The following is a 21,827-nucleotide window of genomic DNA, read 5'->3' as shown; positions in this document are numbered from 1 at the left end:
AGGGAGGCCAATGATGATTATCACTGAGTATATGGAGAATGGAGCACTGGATACCTTCCTCCGGGTAAGAAACCTCAGTCCGTAATAGGCTTGTATACTGCTAGAATTTGCACTTGACCTGGATTTAGGGCTGTAAAATAAGACTAGAAACAAGATCCAGACATCCACTTACTTTTACTTACTGACATTTCCAGTCTCAGCAGCTGAATCTTGATGCCATCCAATTTGCTCAGTGACCAAAGTGCTGTCTGTGGTAGTTGAAGTGCAGGTGCCTAATGATGACTCTGGAGACCACCACCAGTCCCTTAGGGAGAACCTTTTGGGGCCTTTGGGCTGCAGCATTGCCTTTTTGCTTGTTCACCAATGCCCACTTTTGTAAGTAGATAAGGTCAATGACTAGAAACCAGGCAGTTTGATGTCACTTGACTGGGACCTTCTGTCACTTCTTCTTCCATGCAGGAGAATGAGGAAAAATTTAGCCCTGTGCAGCTTGTGAGCATGCTGCAGGGAATAGCCTCTGGCATGACCTACCTCTCAGAACACAATTATGTGCACCGAGATCTGGCTGCTCGCAACATCCTGGTAACACGCAGTCTTCAATGCAAGGTGTCTGACTTTGGTCTCTCACGCATATTGGAGAATGACGCAGAGGGAACCTATGAAACCAAGGTAACACAAAAACAACCTTTCAGTCTTGTATTGTAAATTAACTGTACTATCTGAGGAAAATCCATAGTAAAACTGCAAGTCACAGTGTGGATGATTCAGAAGGTTGTATTTTTCTTTCTGGATTCTGGATATTGATTTTGTTTGCTAAGAAATTCAGGTCTGATCTCTTGGATTCAGTTACTAAATCTAACTGTGAAGATAGCCTTGCCGTGATCAGGATTTTGGACTAGAAACATCTCTGTGTCTCTTTCAATGAAAGTTCCAGTGATTCTAATGCATGCTGTCCTTCAAAGTAGGGCTGTGCCTGGTGTCAGGCTCTTACTCCAACAGCAGTGATTTTTGTGTAGTCTTCAACTGAACAGAGGGCTTAAACTCATTTACTTTCTGAGAATATTTCTGTCCTTTTGAGAAATTTCCCCAGAGTGGATACATGTCACTTCAGGTAAAGTGGGCCCAGCCTCTGAATTACTTTTTAATGTCCTTGCGTGAAAGCACTGGAGAAATACAACTTAGTGATACATGCTGGATATGCTATGTCTCTGCTCTTTCACAGGGTGGTAAGATTCCCATCCGATGGACAGCTCCAGAGGCCATTGCTCATAGGATTTTCACCTCAGCCAGTGATGTCTGGAGCTTTGGAATTGTCATGTGGGAGGTGCTGTCATTTGGTGACAAGCCATATGGGCATATGAGCAATCAAGAGGTAACAAGGCACTGAGCTCAAGGGCTGATTTAAAAAAAAATAAACAAGGCACGTAGGCCTGACTTTTGTAGATCCCCCTCAGCCTGAAGTCTTGATATTCTTTAGGACACATAATACGTCTCCCTCCCTGCTAAAAATCAATACAACCAAGTCAAAGGCAATAAATGTTTGACAGCCATGAGCCAAATATAACAGTGGTTAAATCAGTTATGGCTTTGTATCTGGAGAATTCTCTCTTGTTTCATCTTCTTCTTCCTCTGGCTCTCGAGTATTGTGTCTGGTCTTATTCTAGGCTCAGCACATCTGTGAGGTTAGCATATGCTGTTGAAATTATTCCTCAAAGTCTGTTTCCTCTTTCCTTGCCATGCCTGTGCCAGGATGATTTGGTCCTTGCTTCTCATGAACACGTGTCCTACTGGCAAATGGGAGCTAAGCTAGTAAAGGACTGAAAGTACATACACATGCCACTTCACATTTGACATCCCTTAGGTGTCTTGATCTTGTGCTGTGCTGCCCAAACCCTGTGCCATACAGGTGTAATCTGTTTCAACCCCTCCCTGACTGTGTGAAACAGTGAATGGCCTGCTCCCAGTCCCACACTGGTCTCTGTCTTCTCTTCTGCACTCTCTGCTCCTGGCCAGATTTCTCTCTTCTCTGTGCAGGTGATGAAAAGCTTAGAGGACGGGTACCGGCTTCCCCCACCTGTGGACTGCCCATCAATCCTCTATGAACTCATGAAGAGTTGCTGGTCACACGATCGGATGAGGAGGCCTCATTTTCAGGAAATTCGGGCACAGCTGCAACATTTCATCTCAAGTCCCCAGCTCCTCCGGCCTGTTGCAGACTTTGATCCCAGGTAGGCAGGCTGTCACTGGAGGAGGAGAGATTAACTGGGAGGTTTTGACCCCCCTGTCCCCAGCAGGAGGAGGGGCAGTGCTAGCAGTGCAGACTGCCAGAAGCACCTTGAGTGCTCTGTGTGCAGAAGATAGTAGTCATCTCTCTCTCCTGGCGACAGAGGGCATAGCCATTGGCCTGGTCTGACCTCACTGTGCAGAGAGCAATTAGTTGTCCTAGCCCTATCAGAGGGTGCTTGCTACTACATCATAATGCTTGCCATTTAAGGTAGTTTCCTGACTAATGGTTTTATCTGTCTCTAGGGTAACACTCCGTCTCCCCAGCTGCAGTGGATCTGATGGAATCCCCTACCGCTCCATCCCTGAGTGGCTGGAATCTATTCGTATGAAGCGCTACATCTCCAACTTTCGCACTGCTGGCCTGGACACCATGGAGTCCATCCTGGAGCTCACTGCTGAGTAAGCACAGGCCACCCACTAGGCACCTCAGGCTGTGCTATGAATAGCTGTGTCTGCCCCTGTGCTCTCTGAACAGGCACTGAGATTTACTTGGAAGGCGTTTCTATGTAGCTACATGGAAGTGCACTGGCTTCTTGCCCTAAACGGGAAGAATCAGCCCAGAACTGGGATCAGCCCAAACTGTGAGACTAATTCCCTAACTGTCCGTGTCCATGCTTGAGGCTGTTCAGGGGTCTAAGCTGCTCTGAACTCACATCAGACACAAACAAAGGGAAACAGCAGATGGAAAATAGTTCTCTAACCTGACCATTTCCCATCTCTTGTAGGACTTTGTAAGATAATTTTCTTGCTGTGAACTCCATATGGGCTAGTGATATCCCCCTGCCTCCATCAGCTAGGCACTGTTCTCTCCCAGAGTAAATCTTTCTGGGCTCCATAGAGGGACTCAGTTTTGTCCTGTTACAGGGTTGGGGATGTACAGCCAGCTCCAACCAGGGACGTTACATAAAACAAATGAGCAGGCACAGACATGCTAAAGGGTTGAGACATGGCCCATATCACAAGCTGTTTAATCACAAGTCCTGATTTACTCAGAGCACGGGTCAGGTCACAAGGTGGGAGAGTTTTAGTTGACTGGGTGGACAGAGGTTGCCAGGGAAGGGTAGGAACATCTAGAAGTTTCTTTCCTCTAGAGAAAAAATAGGTGTAGTAGGAGGCACTGAAGGAAAGGAAGCTTTCTGAACTAGTGCTTGGTAACCATTACCCACACCCTTATCCCCAAGGAATAAGAACTATTCATTTTTATCTTTCTTTTTCCATTTCCTTCAGGGACTTGAAACAGATGGGAGTGTCACTTCCAGGCCACCAGAAGAGGATCCTGTGCAGCATCCAAGGATTTAAGGAGTGATCAGTTGTTGTGGTCTTAAGCTTGAAAAATGCCCGTTCTTACCAGATATCACTTGGAATCATTCCTATGGTAATTGCTTCCAAATGAGTGACTGGGACAAGCGAAGCAAAACAACCAGAACTGAAAAGGCTCATGAGGCAACACCACCTGCTCTCATTTCTGTTCCCCCTCACTTTAGTTCTACAGCAGCCATCAGTATGTTTCAGAGCACTGGTCTTAGAAACTGTTTGCAGCCCTATCTTCACAGTCCATTTTGTGTGGCACGGGGTAGTCCCTGCTGTCCACATACTGGAGTTTCAAACCCTTCGCATATCACATGGAATACAAAATGGGCTGGGGGTGGTGGATGTTTTAGGATGGAGATGAGGGTTCAGAGAGATAGCCTGGGACATTCTGGGAACTGGCACAAGGATACAGACAGGTAGAGACTGGGCTCATTCACTCCCTGGCATACATTCCTTCTCACTTCAGCAGCCTTCTGTCTTTTTTATTTTACGACTGAAACAAATTATACAGCCCTTAACAAGGCTGCTGGTAAGGAATATGTATTTTTTAATTCAGCTGTTCTTGTTTTGAACACCAGCCCGTGGTGTACTTCTTTCTTCGGAGGAGAAATTGGGAGCAGCAGCACATCCTGCTGTAACTTGTGCAATCATGTCACTTCAGCATGTTGCTGTTTTGCACATGCACACTCCAGAGGGGAGATTTTCATCTCTCCAAACTGCTTAATACCTTTCCTTATGCCATGGACAGAAAACTGTTTAGGTGTTCATTTTTCTCTGCCCCTTTGTAAAAGAGAGAACAATCTTGTTTGGCTGGATAGGGTATTTGTAACAGAAAAATGTATAGGTGGTCTGTCTTATTCCTTCTCTGTGGAGGAAATATTATTTATCAGATCTCAAGACAGTTATAGTCTGTAAATATTATTTTGTAAATAAATCTGTGGCAGAGCAGGCTGTGCTGGAGTTCTTTGGCTTACTTAAAATATGACTGTGACCTTTAGCATACATATTATTAGCTTTATCAGGGTCCTTACATCCATGTTTAGTTGTTTCAGCCAATGGTCTTTGTCCATTTAACTGCAGATTTAATGTGGAAGTGCAATTGCATTAGGATTAAAGGATACCTATGCAGCTGGTCACTTCCGATTTTTTCTTTCAACCCAGTTACAGACATGCCTATCTAATATCCAAGTCCATCTTTTTACAGCTGTGATTACACCTAAATCGTAAGAAAGATTAGCAGCTACTGCTGTAGTTTTATGAAATACATATGAGTAGTACTTCCATCTCCTGAAGACCAGACTGTCCAGGGGGAAAAAAATTCTCATTCATGTTCTTAAGACTGTCTATCTTTTAGAAAGAGTAGCTACCTCGGGATTTATTTTTCAGGTCTAGTTTGGTGAAGGTGAGTGCTACACATTCAGCTATCAGTTACTTGCTAGAGATAACTATCAATGTTTCCATAACTGTATAATGCTCCAGATTCTTATGGCTGTAAGTTAACACTCCTGCTCCTATGAAAATCTTGCTTAACCATAAATGACAGAAGGGTTAAAAAGCAGAGATCTGAAGAACTTCATCCTAAAGCAAGAAAGCTGGTTTCTGTTCAACATGAGAAACAGCAGAATATACACAAGGTATCACAGTTTACACATACCACAGCTATTCAAGTCACTGGGAACTATAGTAGAAAATAGAGCTGACAGACTGAATTTACTGTGAATCATTAATATATCAGTAAGCTCAGCCTTAGTCGTAGATGTCTTTAACATGAAATACAGATAATAAAGTTGCTACCTGACAGATACTCAGGCTAGCAGATAAACCCTTACAAGCTTGTGTCATGCACATGTGAACTCTGGCCATTGCAGGTGATAGAAAAGTGGGAGGTTGATATATCAGATAGCTGAGCTGCCACTCAGAGGGACTTTAATAGAGGGGAGAAATGGCAAGAGAGGAGATTCAGGAAGTTGAACAAAGGTAAAGGCAGAGCCTTGCAACAGGGTAAGAATAGCCGCATGCACCAGTACAAGCTGGGGAATGACTGGCTGGAAAGCAGCTTTGCAGGGAAGGACTTGCACATCATAGCGAACAGCAAGTTGCACCTGAGACCTTGTAGCAAAGGAAGACAATAGTATCTGGGCTGCATTAGCAAATGCATCACCAGTAACTGGAAGGAGGCAAGTCTTCCTCTTTATTCAAGCATTGGTCAGACAGCTGGAGTGTTACGTCCAGGTCTAGGCTCCTCAGTACAAAGAAGGACATGGATTTACTGGAGCAAGTACAGTGAAAAGCCACTATCATTTTGAAGGGATTGGATAATGATATACAAGGAGAGCCTGAGAGAGCTGGGACTGTTCAGCCTTAAGAAGGATTGGGTTGCTGTTACTGTGTATAAAATACCTAATGGGAGAGAGTGAAAAAGGAGCCAGACACTCCTCAGTGGTATCCAGTGAAAGGAGCAGCAGTAAGAGCACATCAAAATGCAGTAAATTAAATTTGAATGTTAGAAAAATAATTACTGAGAGTAGCTAGAACAGGTTATCTGGGAATGCTATAAAGTTCTCATCCTTAGAGGTATTAAAAAATAGAGGGGGTATATTCCTGAGCAACCCGCTCTAGTTGACTTGCTCTAAGCAGGGAGGTCCCTTCCAAATTCAACTGTTAGGAGCTGCTGAATCAGCTGGACTGATAGAGAAGAGGCTGTTCAGTTCCATGTCCTCAGGTTACAGCCAGCAGCAAGCCTAAGCATGTATTCCCAATAGGCACTCATGCACACAAAATACAAGTATATAATATGTACATGTATATAAAAGCGCACAGCGTACATGACTGGCCTGAGGCAGAGAGTACAGCAGTCATGCAAGCACAGCACAACCAGCCTGATCCCACTCCCTTCTCTGGCTGATCAGGATGAACCTGTTAAGAGGGAAATACGTATGTACTATGAATCCCTCTAGCGTCCAAGACCAGCTATCCAGTAGCTGGCTCCAGGACCAGGAGCGTGAGCTAGTCTTCTCAGTTGCTGGCACCAGGACATACAAATCAAGGCCGGCAGCCCTGCTGCAGTGGTGGGCACTCAGACATGCCCACATACACCCTGGAGCCGTCCAGTAGTTACCCTCATACTTTAGCTCTACCCAGCAGCTGGCCCTGATCTCCCAGTCACCTCACACACAGATGAAAACTGTTCTTGTTGCTGGTCCAGTAGCTGAATTCCAGACCCAAGAGTAGCTGCCTTGGACCTCCAAGGAGCTCTAGCAGTTACCTCTCAGACACATCTGTACAGCTTCTAGCCAAACTCAGAGCCATATCATGTCATAGCTCTCATGTTTCTTTCCCAACTCACCAGCTACTCTGACCTGAGTTTGCTAGCAGTAACACAAGGGCATACACACCCACTCAATATGCATGGACTCAGGTATTTCCCAGTTGCTGGCACTTAGATCCACATGCACAGAAGAGTCCATTCACAGGGGAAAGAAAGCTATTGCAAAGGCAGGACAAACAGCACTGATGACGCACAGGGCATGGCCAGACAAGTGCATTCTGTACGTGCTGCCACCTCCTTCTGTGCCCCTTTCCCCTCAGTTTTCCCATGGTCCTTCCTGTCCTTACTCACTCCCTTTTCCTGCCTTCAATCCCACCCCTACACATCCTATAACAGTGTTGTACGGTCATCAAATGCTCTTTCCCTGCACCCCACATTCCTCAGAAGGACTAACCTCCCTTTTCTACAAGGTAATCCAGAGAGTCCTTCCCACTGAGTCTGTTGGGACAGGTTTCCTATCCAGACACCAGGGCTATGGTCCTCTGATAGCTCTGGAAGAAGCTAGGTTAGAGTGCTTCATCTCATCACAGTTTCTCTCCTCCACACTCCTTGGTGGGTGGAGCAAGCTTTTATATAAAAGTTTTACATATAAATTACATGTAATTTTACATAGTCAAGAAACAGCTTCTCAGAACAATGTCTAGAAACCAGCAGCAACTCAGGTAAGAAAAACAAAAATCAAAGGTACAATTTGTTTATTCTTTGTTCATCCTATAGAAAACCTCAAAGCATTTACTGGATCAATTTGCAAGGAGTCATTAAAAATTTCCCAAAAACTGGCAAGACATCAAGAGTAGAGTTCAGGTCTTTGAAGTGTAGAAACCTTGCTGCCTACCACAAAGAGAAGTTTCACCTGCAGTGACCATTACAGTACCACGCTTAAAACCATAAACATCAAGCACAAACACCTTCAGAGTGGCAATAGTTGGGGGAAAGCAAGCAAATTAACCACTTTTATTACAATCCAATTGCATCAGACTAGAATACTTACTTCCCAGTGACACATCAAGCAGACTACAATATTGCTGTACTGAAATGCAGTCTTCCACTGCTTTAAATGAGAGCTACTCTTCAGGCGAAGAGAAGTGGAAACTAAGCATCTGGAAAGGAGTCCAAGATGCAGAGAGAGAAAAGCTATGTTCAGACTCCTCATCTCTGGAGGCCAGGTGGAAGAGCAGCTATACATTCTCTACTGCCAAAGACAGCAATTCTCATGGGTAGCTGAACAAACACAGCAAGCACAGGTTAATGGAAAAAAACCACACATTTTATTGAATGCAAACAGTGGCTGGACAGTGTTATTATTTGAAAGGTCTGTTCAGTTTGATAGTTTCTAGTCCAGAAATGGTGCTCAGTGCAGTAACACTTAGAGCCAGACAGTACATTGCAATTACACCGCAGCTTTTGCTGACAGCAGTGAAAGAATCCTTACTGGAATGGGGAAACGTTCCTCAGTCTGCTGAATCCTCATCTGTGCACTGAGACATCTCCTCTTTGTGTGCTGCCCATCCTTGACAGTCTTTATTTGTAAACATGCATTCTTTGGACTGCTTTGCTACTCTGGCACCCAGCCTGGCTGTCCAGAAACCACACTGGGAAACAATTCACTTTGGAAGGGAAAAGGATTTAAAAAAAAAAAAAGTTTCCAAACTCAGGAACAGAGTAGTAATTCAAATATTGCCAGCTTAGTCTGGCTAAGGAAAAAAAAAAGGCAAGACAGTTAATCAGTAAAATCCATTAAAAACAAGAAAGCTATAGCAGGTTAGCTTTTTCCAGCAACAGTAACAGATTCCCAACACATTCTGCCTCCACGCTCTAACCAATGAGTGAGGTACAGAGCAGGGGAAGACATCCTGATAATGAGGTGCCACAAGATATAAAATTGAAGACAGAAGTGGTGCTGAGATGTAGACTTCCACCTTCTAAACTCCGATCATCATTCTTGGCTCCATGGAACTGAAGAATGCTCAGCCCTTTCCAGCACCTGCCACCAGGTTGTTCTTGCTACTTCCACCAGGAGGTGGTGGAGGTCTGGTCTTTCTCCTCCAGAGTCTTGAGAGAATAGTGATTGTGCACTCATCTTCATCATAGCCCCTGGCCTGGAATATACTATGGCCAGGACGCAGTGACAGGAGAAGTGGTCCTTGGTGGGTGTGCAGAGTGAAGTCTAGGAGCAATGAATCCTACATGAATAAAGAACTGCACTGGCATAGTCTCCATTGGTAGCAATCTGCCTTGTTGAGCAGAAGGGTAAGACAATGGCAGGAAGGGGAGGAATAATGGAGTGGGGGGGGCCTCAAGGATATGCCCACTCCAAGCTCTTCAGCGTGCCATTTTTGCACGAACAGTGTGACACTTGATACACAGTACGTGCCCATCCAGTGGAAAGCACCCATTCTCATCTGCTTCAATGGATAAGGGCTTCCCACAGTCCTAAACAGGGAAAGAAGAGAGACTGAGCTCAACAACAGCCAATAGCGAAGTAATGCCTTCAAGGATGTGAGAAACACCCACAGTGTATCAGGACAATGGCACACAGCCCACTGCTCTTTCTCTTACTGTGCTAATGGGAGATGCTATTTTGAGGGAAGAGCGAGCCCCTTCTGTGATCCCAGCATATTTCCCTGGTATCCACAACTGCTGTATGAGGGGTGGTGGAGAATACAGCCACCCTGCATAGTCCTCATTCATGGACCCATGGTCTGTTAATGTCTAATCTTCTCAACTTGCTCCAAAAATGCTCCAGATTCATTCAAAACAACTTTAGTATTTGGTCAAAAAAGACAACAAAGCTGCCCAGTTGCTTGTGATGGGCACAGGACAGATGGGAGGACTGGGGCCACCAGGCTTACCTCACACTTGTAACATTTCATGTGGAAATTTTTCTCCAATGCCACCACACGCACAGTCTCATCCTTTCCAGGCTCTGGCATGATAGGCTCACTGCAGACTGAGCAGCGTGGAGCATATTTCCTGCAACAAACAAAAACATGGAGGACACCATGACCACTATGGTGACAGAAGGCAAGCTTCTCACTGCTGTTCAATAGTATTAGCAGCATGAGAATTATAAATCAAGTTAGTTTAGGTGGGAAGAGACCTAATTGCTACAAGATATGCTGCTGACTCATTTTTAACTTCATGTCCAATGAATGACATGGGCAACCCGATCCCATATTGCAGCAAAAATAAACAGAAATCTTTCTCGCGTATACCACGTGCATGTGCTCTCTCCATACCTGTGGTAGTCATCTACACAGTGAGGCTGGTTGGACTGGTCCACGATAAAAGAGGTCCCCTCAAGAGGAGTATGGCACATCACACAGGTAAAGCATTGGGGATGGTATGAGTTACCAGTGGCCTTCAGCATCCGATCTGTGATGGTCTGTTTGCAGACACTGCACTTTTCCAAGGTCCCCTGAGCCCAAAGGAAACAAGAAATACATATTAATTCAATCTCCCACCCATGCAAGGCTAGGCCACAGAGACCCAGGATGGAAGGAGGAAGAGAAAGCAAGAGAGCAACTACAGCAAGCTCAGCTCTCTCCAGCAGCTTTTACCCCAGTGACTCACAGCATAGCAGTCTTCACAGAAGGGCTTCTCATCCACATTGTAGAACTGCTGCCCCTGAAGCTGCTTCTCACATTTGAAGCAGGTGAAGCATTCCACATGAAAGAGGCTGTCTAGGGCCCTCACAGCTGGCTGGGTTCGTGACAGGGGCTTCCGGCAGAAGCCACACAGCTCTGTCAATACAAGAAAAAAGGGATTAGGAGAAATAGAAACTCAACACAGTCTTTGTCCTACTGCTGTCCACCGAGGGGACGCACCAGAAGTAGCAGCCTCTGTTGGAGGCGGATGCTCCATATCCTTCATTAGTTTCTGGGTCAGCTTCTCCAGCTCTTCAACCTCCTTCATGGTCAGACAGGAATTCCCTCTAGGTGGATCTACACTGGAGCCTGTGGGTCTATGCTGCAGGAAGAAGAAACATTCAGTTCCAAATGACATATATACACATATACCCTGGCCCTAATAAGGCTACTTCTCTCAGTTTTACTGGTCCTCTCTATCCCTCTCTAGGGAACAATCTGCTATCCACTGTGCTTGCTTCTTTCCAGCTTTACAAGAAGTCCTATCCCTCTTCACCACTATCTCTACAGTTACATCTCTCAGATGAGTAACAGTCTCCCCCAGACTGGGGCAGAACCTCCCTCATCCTGTGATTTCCCTTTCACTGTGCCTGTCCAAAGACACTCATGGCTCTTTCCCTTACCATGTCCTTTGCAGCAGCAGGTTGTTCTGTTGGATGTGGCTTCATCTGCACTTGGGGTCTTTCCCTCTGCTGGGCATATGTGAAATTGGGAGGCTGTGGTCGAGACGAGGGACCTGAAGGTGAAGGGGCTGTGAACTGAGTCTGAAGGGAGGTAGGATATCTTGTAGAGTTTGAGGGAGCCATGGGAACACTGGCATCTGATTTGGACACAGACTTAGGAGAGCCAGCAATAGAAGGTGGGGTGAATTTAGGGGTAGGCTGCGCAGGAGGGAGGGAGGGGGGTGGAGAGACTGCTTGGGGCTCCTTGCGTTGCTGTGGGGCTGTCCATGGAGTTGGACTGGGGTTCAAATCCACTGCAGGGGGTTTGAAAGATGAGCTTCCACTTGGCTTTGGTGTGAACTTAGAAGGAAAGGAATGAGGAGTATCTCTGGGTGCAGATGGTATTTCTGCATGGGCTTTTGGGGCCAATGGTTTCTCCAGAGAACCTGTGGAACCTGGGGTTATCTGTGAAAGGAAGCAGCAGAAAAAAAACAGGCAGTTATCAGCAAGGTGGAAGAGAAAATATGCTGTCTACAGTAGTAAGTCAGCAGCTATCCCAGACCCAGAATACGAGGAGTTCCCACACTGTTACATATTTAGTAGTTGTGACATGTTGCAAAATCTGTGCTTTCTGGTCCTTCATGAACAATTCCATGCTATGATTTATTCAGACATTTTAATCTTCAGCAGCACCCTTCTCACTACCTCTGTTTGGCAAACCAGTCATTTCTTCTTCCACCTGCAACATTCCAGAGAGCTCACCCGGGATTTGAAGGGATCATTCTTCTCCATGTCATCCAACATTACAGACAGTGAGTCAATCTCAAGATCAATGCTGCTCATCTTGCCACATACCTATACCGCCATCCATGAGGAAAAAGGGAGCAGAGCATGTTACAGAAACAGCCAGAGAAATGGGCGTATCCCCTCACAATAGCAGATTTTGATACTTTAGACTGTGGTACAGATCTTGCTCCTTGCTTTGAGTGGATAACAAGTTGGTGAAGATGAACAGGACACAGTCTCCAAGGTCTACAAACAGTGGGAAAACACACAGCCCAAAGAAGCTCTCAGACAGATTTAGGTGGGAAAAGACATCTGGAGGTCTATAATCCAACACGCTGCTCACAGCAGGCATAACTCCAAAGATACCCCAAATTGCTCAGGGCCCTGTCCAGATGATTTCTGAACATTCCCAAGGATGCAGATTCCCCAGTCTTTCTGGGCATCTGTGCAAGTGTTGAGCCACCCTTGGAGTGGAACAGGGTTTTCTTCTGTCCAAGAGGAATTTCCCTTGCCACAACTTCCGTCCATTGTCTCTTGTTGTGTCCCATTAAGAAGAATCTGTCTTCTGTCCAGCCCTCCTTCAGGTATTGCAGACTGCAGTTAGATCCCTGCCTTGGCCGCTTTTTCTGTTCCAACCCCCAGTGACTGCTCTGACATTTTACTGGATTGCATCTCCTTCAGTATTCCACTGGGGTTATACTGAAGAGCCCCACTGGATACAGTCTTCTCATCACTGTCCTTGTCCTTCTCTCACAAGTGCAGCCCAGCATGTGGTTGACCTTTATTGCCACAAGGGCGCATTGCTGCCCACATTCAACTCTGTCCACCAGGAACCACAGCTCCTTCATCTGCAGAGCTGCAGCCCAGCCAGCTGACCCTAACCTATGCTAGTCCATGGTGTGGTAGTGCTTTCTGCTTTCCCAGATCTCAAGGCTTCCTGCTGCTGAGTTCAGAGAGTAATGAGAAGCTGTCCCAACTGACAGAGCAACAAAGAAACCATACTTCCTTTGACCTCACTCACCTGTGGGGCAGGTACCTTGCTCACAGGTCCTTCGTCAAACATTGGTGGTGGAGGAGGAGGAGAAGGCGGAGAAGGAAAAGCTTCTTCTGGAGCTGGTGGAAAAGGTTCTTCAAAGGGTGGTGGGGGTGGTGGAAATGCACAGTTTGAGGAGAAACTGTCTTCCTCTCCAGGTGGAGGAGGAGGTGGAAGTGGCAGATCTGGGAAAGAATGAGAATAAAGGCAAGTTGGCATTATTTCTTACTCCTGTCCAGATGGGTTCTTAAAGGTATTGCAGCAACTAGAATCACAGAATCACAAAATGGTTTGGATTGGAAGGGACCTTAAAGAATATCTAGTTCCTACTCCCCTGTCATGGACAGAGATGCCACTCACTAGATCAGGTGGCTCAGGGCCCCATCCAATGTGGACTTCTAGAGATGAGGCATTCACAGCTTCTCTGGACAACCTGTTTCAGGGCTTCATCAACCACTGAGTAAACAATTTCTTCCTAATATTTAAACGAATCTAAACTCACCCTGGTTTCAGTTTAAAACCATTGCCTGCTGTTCTGTCACTACCTGCCCACATAAAAAGTTTTTCTCCCTCCTTTTTGTAAGCCCCCTTTAGGTACTGGAAGGTCACAATAAGGTGTCCCCAGAGTCTTCTCCATGCTGAACAATCCCAGATCTCTCAGCCTGTCTCCATAGGAGAGGTGCTCCCACCCTCTGATCATCTTTGTGGCCCTCCCCAGAACCCACTCCAAGAGGTCCATGTCTTTCTTGTGCTGAGGACCCCAGAGCTGGATGCAGCACTCCAGGCGGGGTCTCACAAGAGTGGGGCAGAATCATCTCCCTCAACCTGCTGGTCACACCCTTGCTCAGATTACTGAATACAGACCAGCACAGACACAGTGCCACTGGACAACCCAGTACCCTGAGGAGTCAGTGTTTCTACAGGAAAATTAGCTGGCACCCCACAGCAGGCTAGTAAGCACTACAAAAAACAAGCGAGGGGAAGAAAATGCCCATTATTGTGCATGAAGGCTCTTTAAAACTGATTTGCTTTTCTGGGGGATGAAAACAGCTTTCGTTTTGAAGGCCAAGATGTCCTCACACCCAATGCGTATTAGGACACGTGAAATTTTCCAGAACCTTCTTAAGCAGGCTAAAAGAAGCACCACAGCATCTCAGTCTTCTAGAAGAAAACTCCATTGCTTCCACCTATTTATACTTGTCAAAGATGTGGAACAGGCAAAACCAGACATTTTCTACTACAACACAGACAAATAAATGTGAATCCTCTTCCTTTCACCCTCTATGGGAGAAGTTTATCAACCATGCAGCAAAGAACACCAAAGGCAAGGCAGCGTAACTTCCACATCCCTTCTTCTGGACATCCACCTCTTTTCTTAGCTAGCCCCAAAGAGCAGTACAGTAAAGGACCAAAGTTTTCATTCCAGCTACTCCAAGTGTAAATGTTAACAGAAGTAATTGAATTGTCTCATCTTCATATCCAGCTGTTGTCAACAGGCTTTATAAGGACTTATCTGTAACCTAAGGGAGACGATACTGACCTTTCAGAAAATGAAAGCCAAAATCTTATTAGCCTGTGGAATGCATAAACTGCCCTGGTATGCAACACCTCTTCCAAGCCTTTGCAACACAGAAATTCTCTTGGGGGAAGGAGTAATACTATGTACTTTTTCTATGAAATTACAGTTTGGGATCAAGATTATACATACCTATCTGTTGGTTTACTGAAATCATAAAGAATATTGCAGAAACAAAGCTCTGATCTGTTGTCACGTTGTTTCAGATACACTAAAAGCCTGTTTTATGAATTATTCATAGAAACAAAAAAAGCTGCCCACAAAGTTGTTATACCAGATTTATAGAATAATCAATATAAGTATAATATTCCTACAGCAATACTAACTTAGCCATCCTGTCATTTAAGACAAAGAGACCAATTGCTACAGCTATATATTATACTACATTTTGTTTGAGGAGTGTATGAGAAAGGCAGAGAACGATCAAATCAGACACATTTCTCTCATGACTGAGTTTTGGTCGCTCATCTGTACTTCAGATGTCTCACTGGCAGCCCTCAAATGATGATGACATAGCAGTCTATGACAAATGGTTCTTTTGCTAATCTTTCTGCCTAGCTCCTTCACAATACACATTTTAAGAAACAAAGAAGCAGAGCAAACAACATCCAAGGTTCCACTCGTGCTATATATTGAAAAATAATCTTTAACATCTGCCCACTTTTGTACTTCATGTAATGTATTTGTGTCAGCTTGAGACCTTCTGATAGACACATCCCTAATCCATACAACTATAGCAGAAGACTATAAAGCCTAAGATGGGGCTTTGGTTTCCAGAGATACAAGATTCCAGCCAACGACATACAGGAAACAGGTCACCACAGTTAGCTGGTACAATTCTAGGAGACACAAGCACCAGCATACCCTTGTGGCTTGAGAAATGGGAAAAATGGCTTAATTTCTCTTCTCTAAGCACAGAAACAGGCTTCCTACCATCAGGTCAGCTGTCCACTAACCTAGCATGCTAACCTAGAAAACATCAGTGTTGCACAGTCTACGCTAAACAGTGAAAGAAATTTAAAACAGTATTATCTGAACATGCGTGTCCTGACTGAGGTGACACTAGACTTGACAGAGCCTTGGGGTAATGTGCAGCATCAAGAATTAGCAAGGGATCCCCAGAGAAATTTCTGATGGCCCCATGCTGATCAGTTCCAATTACAGAGCCACACAACCAGTAACCTTCTGCGTCTTAGAGAACACAAAACCAAACAAGCAACAAAATATGAAACAAAAGAAACACACCACCAGCACAGGAAATAAAAATAACACACATAAAAAAAAAGAAAGAAAGAAAGAAAAAAAGAAAACCACAGCGAATCAAGAAGTCATTCTACACAGGAAAACACACCCAACCCAAATCACTATGAAAAAGTACAAAACTGTACAAGCCATACAAACTCGAAGTCTCACTTCCTGTTTATGATCACTACTACCATTTTTTCATGCATTTTTGCTCCCTCTTCTTCAGAAGCAAAGATGGCAATTGCAGAGTCCAAAAAAAGGATCTCCACAGTCAGAGATAACCAACTTAAGCTGGAACCAATCAACAAGAACAGCATGATTCATCTCTATCAGGGTCAACTTTCCTGCAACATACTTGCTCTCAGAAATGCTGGACAGAAACTGGCTGCAATTACACAACCATGCACCCAGGGAATACTGTGAAAATCCATTGCGTTCCTCCAGCATTAGTGCAATGCAGGACTGCACTCCCACCCCCTTTCCTAATGGAAATACTACGTACTTTGAGATCCCTTTCCAATTCATTTGTCTTGTTCTGGAACCTGCCAGCCTCTCTCTACAGCACAAATATCCACCACTGATAGCAGTTATGCCCCTGTTCTCATATTTAGCCCAGTTACAGACCTCATATCCTCAGAACTTAGAAATCCATATTCACATCTACCATGCCAACCCTCACCTACCTTCCACCAGCAGGGGCATGGATGATGATGGAATCTCCCCCACCTTTCCTATCTGAGCACGCTGGCCACCAGGTCCAGGAGGCGGTGGCAGTGATGACTCTGATGCTCCCCCAGACTTGAAGGGGTTCACTTTGGGTTTAGGGGCAACCACGGGTGCAAATTTCTTCTGCGGGTTGTAGAAGGAGGGGGTAGAAATGTTGATGCTGACTGTGGACGTCATGCGGGTCCCTGGGGCCCCAGGGGAGGCCATCTTCTCAGCACCTGGCAGGAGAGAAGAGGGAGGAAACCTACATGAAGTCATCCTTGGGCCAGAGTGGAAATTAACAGAGAGGAATATGTGAAACAGAGGTATATAGGAATTTAAGTCAGGCCAGAGGCTGAGGTGCCTAAGCAGAAGAAAAAGGAGGAAGAGAAACTGTGGACAGCTCAAACGAGCCATCATACTTCACCACTTCAACTCAGGATGGCATTAACCACAAAGGGGTTCTCGACAGAGAAAACCCAGATATCTGCTGCACCAGAGCCCCACACGCCGCAGGGACTGTGCTGGCCAGGAGAGCGATCCCCCGCATCAAGGGGTGCTCCCAGAACCGGGAGCATTTCCTCTCCCCCTTCAGCCGATGACGCCAGACAGCTCCTCTGGACCTCTGGCTGTCACAGCCCCTCACCCTCCCTAACCCACGGCATCCCCACCCTTTACCTCCAGGCCTCTCCATGCTGGCAGAGCCAGAACAAGGGGGTGGGTGGGGGTCTCCCCGGTGTCACATCCCCGGGCAGAGCCCCCGCTGTCCCTGCTCTCTGCCCCCGGCCAGGCTGGCCGCGGCTCCGCCGCCCGCTCCGCCCCCGCCAGGAAGCGCTCCCCGGATGCCGCCGCCGCCCCCGCCCGCCCCTTCGGGCTGCGAGGGGCGCGGGCAGCACCGCACCCGCGGCTCGCCTTGGCCAAGCCTCCTGCGGGGCTGCCAACCTGCTCGCTCGGCTCGAGCAGCCGGGGTATACCCGCACCGAGCCGCCTGCGGGGGGAACCGCAGGTCTCCTGAGGAGAGAGAGGCGTATCTCCAGGATTCCCCCAGTCCTACGGTCCAGGCCAGCAATGTCACTCGTGCGAGAAGCCTCCATGGAGCCAGACGCTTTGTTGTAAAGCCTGGCATGCCTATAGCCCTTCTAACACCACAGCACAATAGGGCTGCCGTCAGCACAGGGGCTCCGTGCCAGCATTTCACGTTGGCATGTCCAAATCAGTGCCCCTCCACACTGCCGGCCTCTCTCACGGACAATAACAGCTGCCAGGACGGACAGCCCTGGTGCCACAAACATCCGCCCACCCCCGATTAGCCCCTGGATGCTGATAAGACCTGCACGCCCCATTCTAATCGTTCCCATGACTCAGTGCAGCGTGGCACGATACAGTAACCTGTCACAGCTTCCCCAGGTCACAAGCGTGCATCAACACAGACGAACACAAGATCCATGCTGCTGCATTTGTGAAGGGCTGGTGAGTTGCACACGCTTGGACAAACTCTTCTGGGCTTTTCAAAGGGAGAAAGAGGCTGAAACAGCAGTACTGAGCATCTCCCACTTCATCCAGTATGAGGAAAAGGCCAAGGCAGAAGAATAATTGGCAACGCCTGTCCTCAACCCCTCAAACTTGTAGGGGTCAGTAGACTTGCAAGTCAGAAAGAACTTAGCAGCTCTCTCCATACTACAGCTTCCAGCCGAGCTACAGAAGCTATTAAAAAGACCTCCAGCTTTTCTTTAGATACTTCTGCCTCGTGCTCCACTATTTCAGTATGGTGTAGTGAACCACGTGGTAGAACAGGCGTTCTACCAGCTTTGACAGCATTATGAGCAGAATGCTACAGTGACAATGTCACTTCTAACCACAATCCACACCAGAGTTAGTCAACATACCGTCTTGGGACACTGACTGCTTCACAAAAAAACCCACTGCCTTTGCTACCAGCAGCTGCTATCTCCTGCAACCCAAAGCAGCCCATTTCCTGGTATGTCACGTTGCGCTTAGGGCTCTTTCTGCACAGGGCTGTCTCCATCCAACAGCTGCCCCTGCTCATCCTTATTTCTGTTTGTCAGTCCACCCCCACACAAACCAAACGGGCTGAGAAAGGCTGGTCTTGCAGAATCACCTCCCCCCCAACCCTGGGGCACTGCCAAAGCCATCTAAGCCTTTGCAGAAACACACAGCTCATGCAAGTCCTGTGGTGCAGTTTGTGAAAGCTCTGGGAGAGGGAGTGTCCCGCCAACAGACCTAAATTCTTCTCGTCCTCATGTTTTCCCTGAGGGGAAAGATTTTTCTACCTGCTCTAATAGCATTTAAGATGACTCAAGTGGAGCTATGAAGAAAGATGCCCCCAAAGGACACAGCTGGGATACCTTGTTGCCTCATACACTGTTTCTGAGAGCAAGGAAAAGTAGGAGGACAGAACCAAAGTGACACCTCCCTCACCAGGGTCACCTCCCAAAAGGTGCCATGGTGGGTCTGGCACCACTTATGCACCCAGAGAGCTTTCCGTTCCTTGATCCCATGACACCGCTTTCAACCGCTCTGCTCCTTTCCTGGGGAAAAGCAGAAAGGACCTGAAGAAGCAGAGCTGAGCGCCGTTTTTCACCTTTGCTGATAAAAGCAGTTTGGCTCCAGCCACAGTGGGAGCCCCCATAAAACCCAGCCCAGCGCCGTGGCTCCACACACGGCATCCATACTTCCCCTATTTCCCAACTTCCTCCCAGCTGAGGGGGTCAGAAAGAGAACTACAGAAAGGAGGGGAAAAAAAAAAGAAAGTATTAAGAACAGATTCAACGGATTTAGGAGTTATGCTTATTTTCATCCAGAAAGTTCTCCCAGCCTGCCCCAAAGTCACAAAGCTTCAAAGAGAGCAAAGTCTGTCAGCTATGCAAGCTGCAAGGTAGAATCTTAAATCAGCCAGGCTGGGGGAGGGGGGCATTCGGAGAGACAAACTTCTCTTATAGATGCTGGGCTTGCCTCCTCCCTCTGCCAAGGGAGGAAAAAAGCGAGGAAAAACTCCAAAATCTATGCAAACATATGTAAAACGTTAGGAAGTTCTACGACTTTGCAAGCCTTTGAGTCTTCGCTTTCTCAGGGCACTCCCAGAGAGACAGAAACTCATAAATTAAGCAAATTTCATGCACAAAGGGCCCCAGATTCCTCTCTCCAGCACATCTGGAAAAAGGCTCCCGAGGTGTCTCGCTCATCCATGCGCACACAAAAGAGAGCTTGTCCCGAGTAAAGCCGGGCAGCACCCCCTCCCTCTCCCCCACTCTTGGCTGTGCGGGAACGCTGAGCCTCCTCCATTGCGCCAGGAGAGAAGAAAACCCACCCCACACACGCAAAGCTCCTTTCTGCGGTGGGGCAAATGCCCGCCCGAGTCGCAGCCGTAAGTCAGCCCCACAGAGAGCGAAGGGCTATGTCCGAGACGAAGAGCCGGGCAAGCGGCAGGAAACCCGCACACCCCTGCACGCCCCGCGCCAGTCCCAGGGCGAAGGACAAAAGCCGTGTCGCTAAGCCGAGCGGAGAGACTCACCTCTGGGGGAGCGGGAAATGCCACCTCCGGTACTAGGGCTGCCGGAGCTCGGGCCGGGCTCCTCGAGTGCCCCGGCCCGCCTGCCGGGAGAGGCAGTAGCACTGGAGGCGGGGGAGAGGCTGCGCCCCGGCGCTTCCTCCCAACTCGCGAAAAAAGCCTCGCCCAGGCAAAGTTGTTTGACCATAAAAGGCGCGAGGCTGCGCGCACAGCTGAGCTCACTCGCTGGGGAATGTGGCAATGAGGTAACGGGGGGACGGGGCTTGCTGGGGCAGTGGCCTCGGGCTGTGTCGGCTGGGGAGGGGGTTGTTCTCTACCTGCTGGCGGTCGCGAACGAGACGTGTCGTCTGTCTTTCTGTCGGGGTTTCCCCTCGGCACGACGCTGGGCTGGGCTCGCTCACTGCCCCCCCTACAGAGCCCTGTGCTCCTCCCGCCTTCCCTAACCTTGGAGCTGCCCCCGGCCCGTGATTTCACTTCCAGTCGCTGAGCTGGATTTTCAGAAGAATTGCGGCAGTTCTGGTGAGTCAGGGTCCCTGCTGGCCTCTTCCTTGGCCGAGCCAGCTGTGAGAGCATCTGACTCACGCTCCCCCAGTCTGCCAGAAATTAAAGCAAACATCAGATGACTCCACCATGCAGAAAAGCGACTTGTTCTCCTTGCACTGGCTGCAAGGCAAACACTATAAGCTGGTTTATATCAAATACTATCCATAGGAATTACAGTGTTGGGTTGCCAGTGCTGAACATTGGTTTTATTTTTATCCCAGTGCTGGCTGGGGTTTCAGCCCTGCTGTACAACGGGGTCAACCTGACCCAGCACAACAGAACAAGTAATTTTCAGTCCCTGCGTTTGCTGCTTCTTCTTGCTTCAAAGCCTCCCAGGGAGGAGGAGCACTAATAAAAACAGAATTCCTCTGTTTTGTGCAATCATTATACTTGTACTTTGGAACCTGGCCTTAATATTGGGGTTAATACCCCTACTGTTGCAAATGCCCTGGAGAATTACTGTATTTGGTAATGCTCAGGGGATTTGGGGCTTGTCTGCTCCTAAGACTTAACACAGATACCTTTCAGTACTAGTAATTTACTCACAGGTGAGTAAGCCACAGATCACACCAGTGAGCCTCCCAGTCTGCACTGCTGCAAAACGCTCACAATTAGGGGGCTATGCAACGAGATTCATCCAAGGCTTAAATCCAGTATAAACCAATCATTAATTTTACAAGTTAGGTTTGTACAAACGGGTTACATCTTTTATTTAACCAGACAATACAATTGGCAAAATGTGGCTGAGGTTTTTCAGTGTTACATACCATATGAAAATGCCACCCACAGCAATGTGTGGCACTAAGCATCTCACTACTCACATAGCTGCAACCATTGATGTATAGCTGTGAATTTCTTAGACATACGTAGCTCTTCTGTGGGTACTAAAGAATCCTGAAGTTTCTGCTGCTTTTGTAGGCATGGCATCAGCTCAGTTACCTGCCATGATTAATGCACAAAGTAACTATATAGGATAAGGAAGGTATCTCTCTGCTGGGTCTTCTAACACTGTCACTTTTCTAGTGCACTGAGTCCTTTTTCCTCTTGCTTAGGTAAAGATACCACTGCAGATCTAAAAAGATTTCACTGCGCAATTGCTAAGCAAATTCTGGAACGTCACAGCACCCTTTACACAATCAGCCTGATGTCAGAGAACTCTGCCACTATTAGACTAGC

At 47.2% G+C, this 21,827-nt stretch overlaps 2 protein-coding genes across 8 annotated transcripts in view; one reads left to right on the top strand and one right to left on the bottom strand.

Moving 5' to 3' along the window:
- The window catches only part of EPHA1 (EPH receptor A1), a 33,050-nt gene extending 28,505 nt beyond the window's left edge, over window positions 1-4,545 (top strand). For both annotated transcript variants that reach the window (XM_071558457.1, XM_071558467.1), the window contains 6 exons: window positions 3-64; window positions 460-669; window positions 1,223-1,372; window positions 2,035-2,228; window positions 2,530-2,685; window positions 3,514-4,545. In XM_071558457.1, coding sequence (XP_071414558.1) covers window positions 3-64; window positions 460-669; window positions 1,223-1,372; window positions 2,035-2,228; window positions 2,530-2,685; window positions 3,514-3,592 — 851 coding nt within the window. In that variant the 3' untranslated portion in view covers window positions 3,593-4,545. The remainder of the gene's footprint in view (window positions 1-2; window positions 65-459; window positions 670-1,222; window positions 1,373-2,034; window positions 2,229-2,529; window positions 2,686-3,513) is intronic.
- A 3,625-nt stretch (window positions 4,546-8,170) lies between these two features.
- On the bottom strand, window positions 8,171-20,692 carry ZYX (zyxin). 6 transcript variants are annotated; one of them, XM_071558482.1, is made up of 10 exons: window positions 20,426-20,692; window positions 16,558-16,818; window positions 13,042-13,238; window positions 11,997-12,089; window positions 11,196-11,699; window positions 10,753-10,894; window positions 10,499-10,668; window positions 10,165-10,343; window positions 9,778-9,898; window positions 8,171-9,358 (listed from the first exon to the last, which is right to left on the bottom strand). In XM_071558482.1, exons 1-10 carry the CDS (start codon window positions 20,679-20,681, stop codon window positions 9,248-9,250), a joined length of 2,034 nt encoding a protein of 677 aa, XP_071414583.1. In that variant the 5' UTR covers window positions 20,682-20,692; the 3' UTR covers window positions 8,171-9,247. The 6 variants fall into 6 exon arrangements, with proteins under 6 accessions (XP_071414583.1, XP_071414593.1, XP_071414623.1 ...); XM_071558492.1 differs by lacking the exon at window positions 20,426-20,692 and adding an exon at window positions 20,112-20,398; XM_071558522.1 differs by lacking the exon at window positions 20,426-20,692 and adding an exon at window positions 19,908-19,924.
- Window positions 20,693-21,827: the final 1,135 nt, after the last annotated feature.

This window comes from Pithys albifrons, chromosome 1 (genome assembly GCF_047495875.1).
Source record: "Pithys albifrons albifrons isolate INPA30051 chromosome 1, PitAlb_v1, whole genome shotgun sequence".
Lineage (NCBI taxonomy): Eukaryota > Metazoa > Chordata > Aves > Passeriformes > Thamnophilidae > Pithys > Pithys albifrons.
The sequence above is the reverse complement of the archived record's forward strand: the minus strand, read 5'-3'. Positions and strand labels throughout refer to the sequence as shown.

Excerpts from the sequence above, each read along its gene's own strand:
- ZYX (XM_071558482.1), bottom strand. The coding sequence starts at position 20,681 with ATGCTCTCACAGCTGGCTCGGCCAAGGAAGAGGCCAGCAGGGACCCTG. Across the intron at positions 12,090-13,041 it reads GCAAGGTACCTGCCCCACAG|GTATGTGGCAAGATGAGCAG; the intron begins GTGAGTGAGGTC and ends ATGGCGGTATAG. Across the intron at positions 10,669-10,752 it reads AACAGAGGCTGCTACTTCTG|AGCTGTGTGGCTTCTGCCGG; the intron begins GTGCGTCCCCTC and ends TTGTATTGACAG.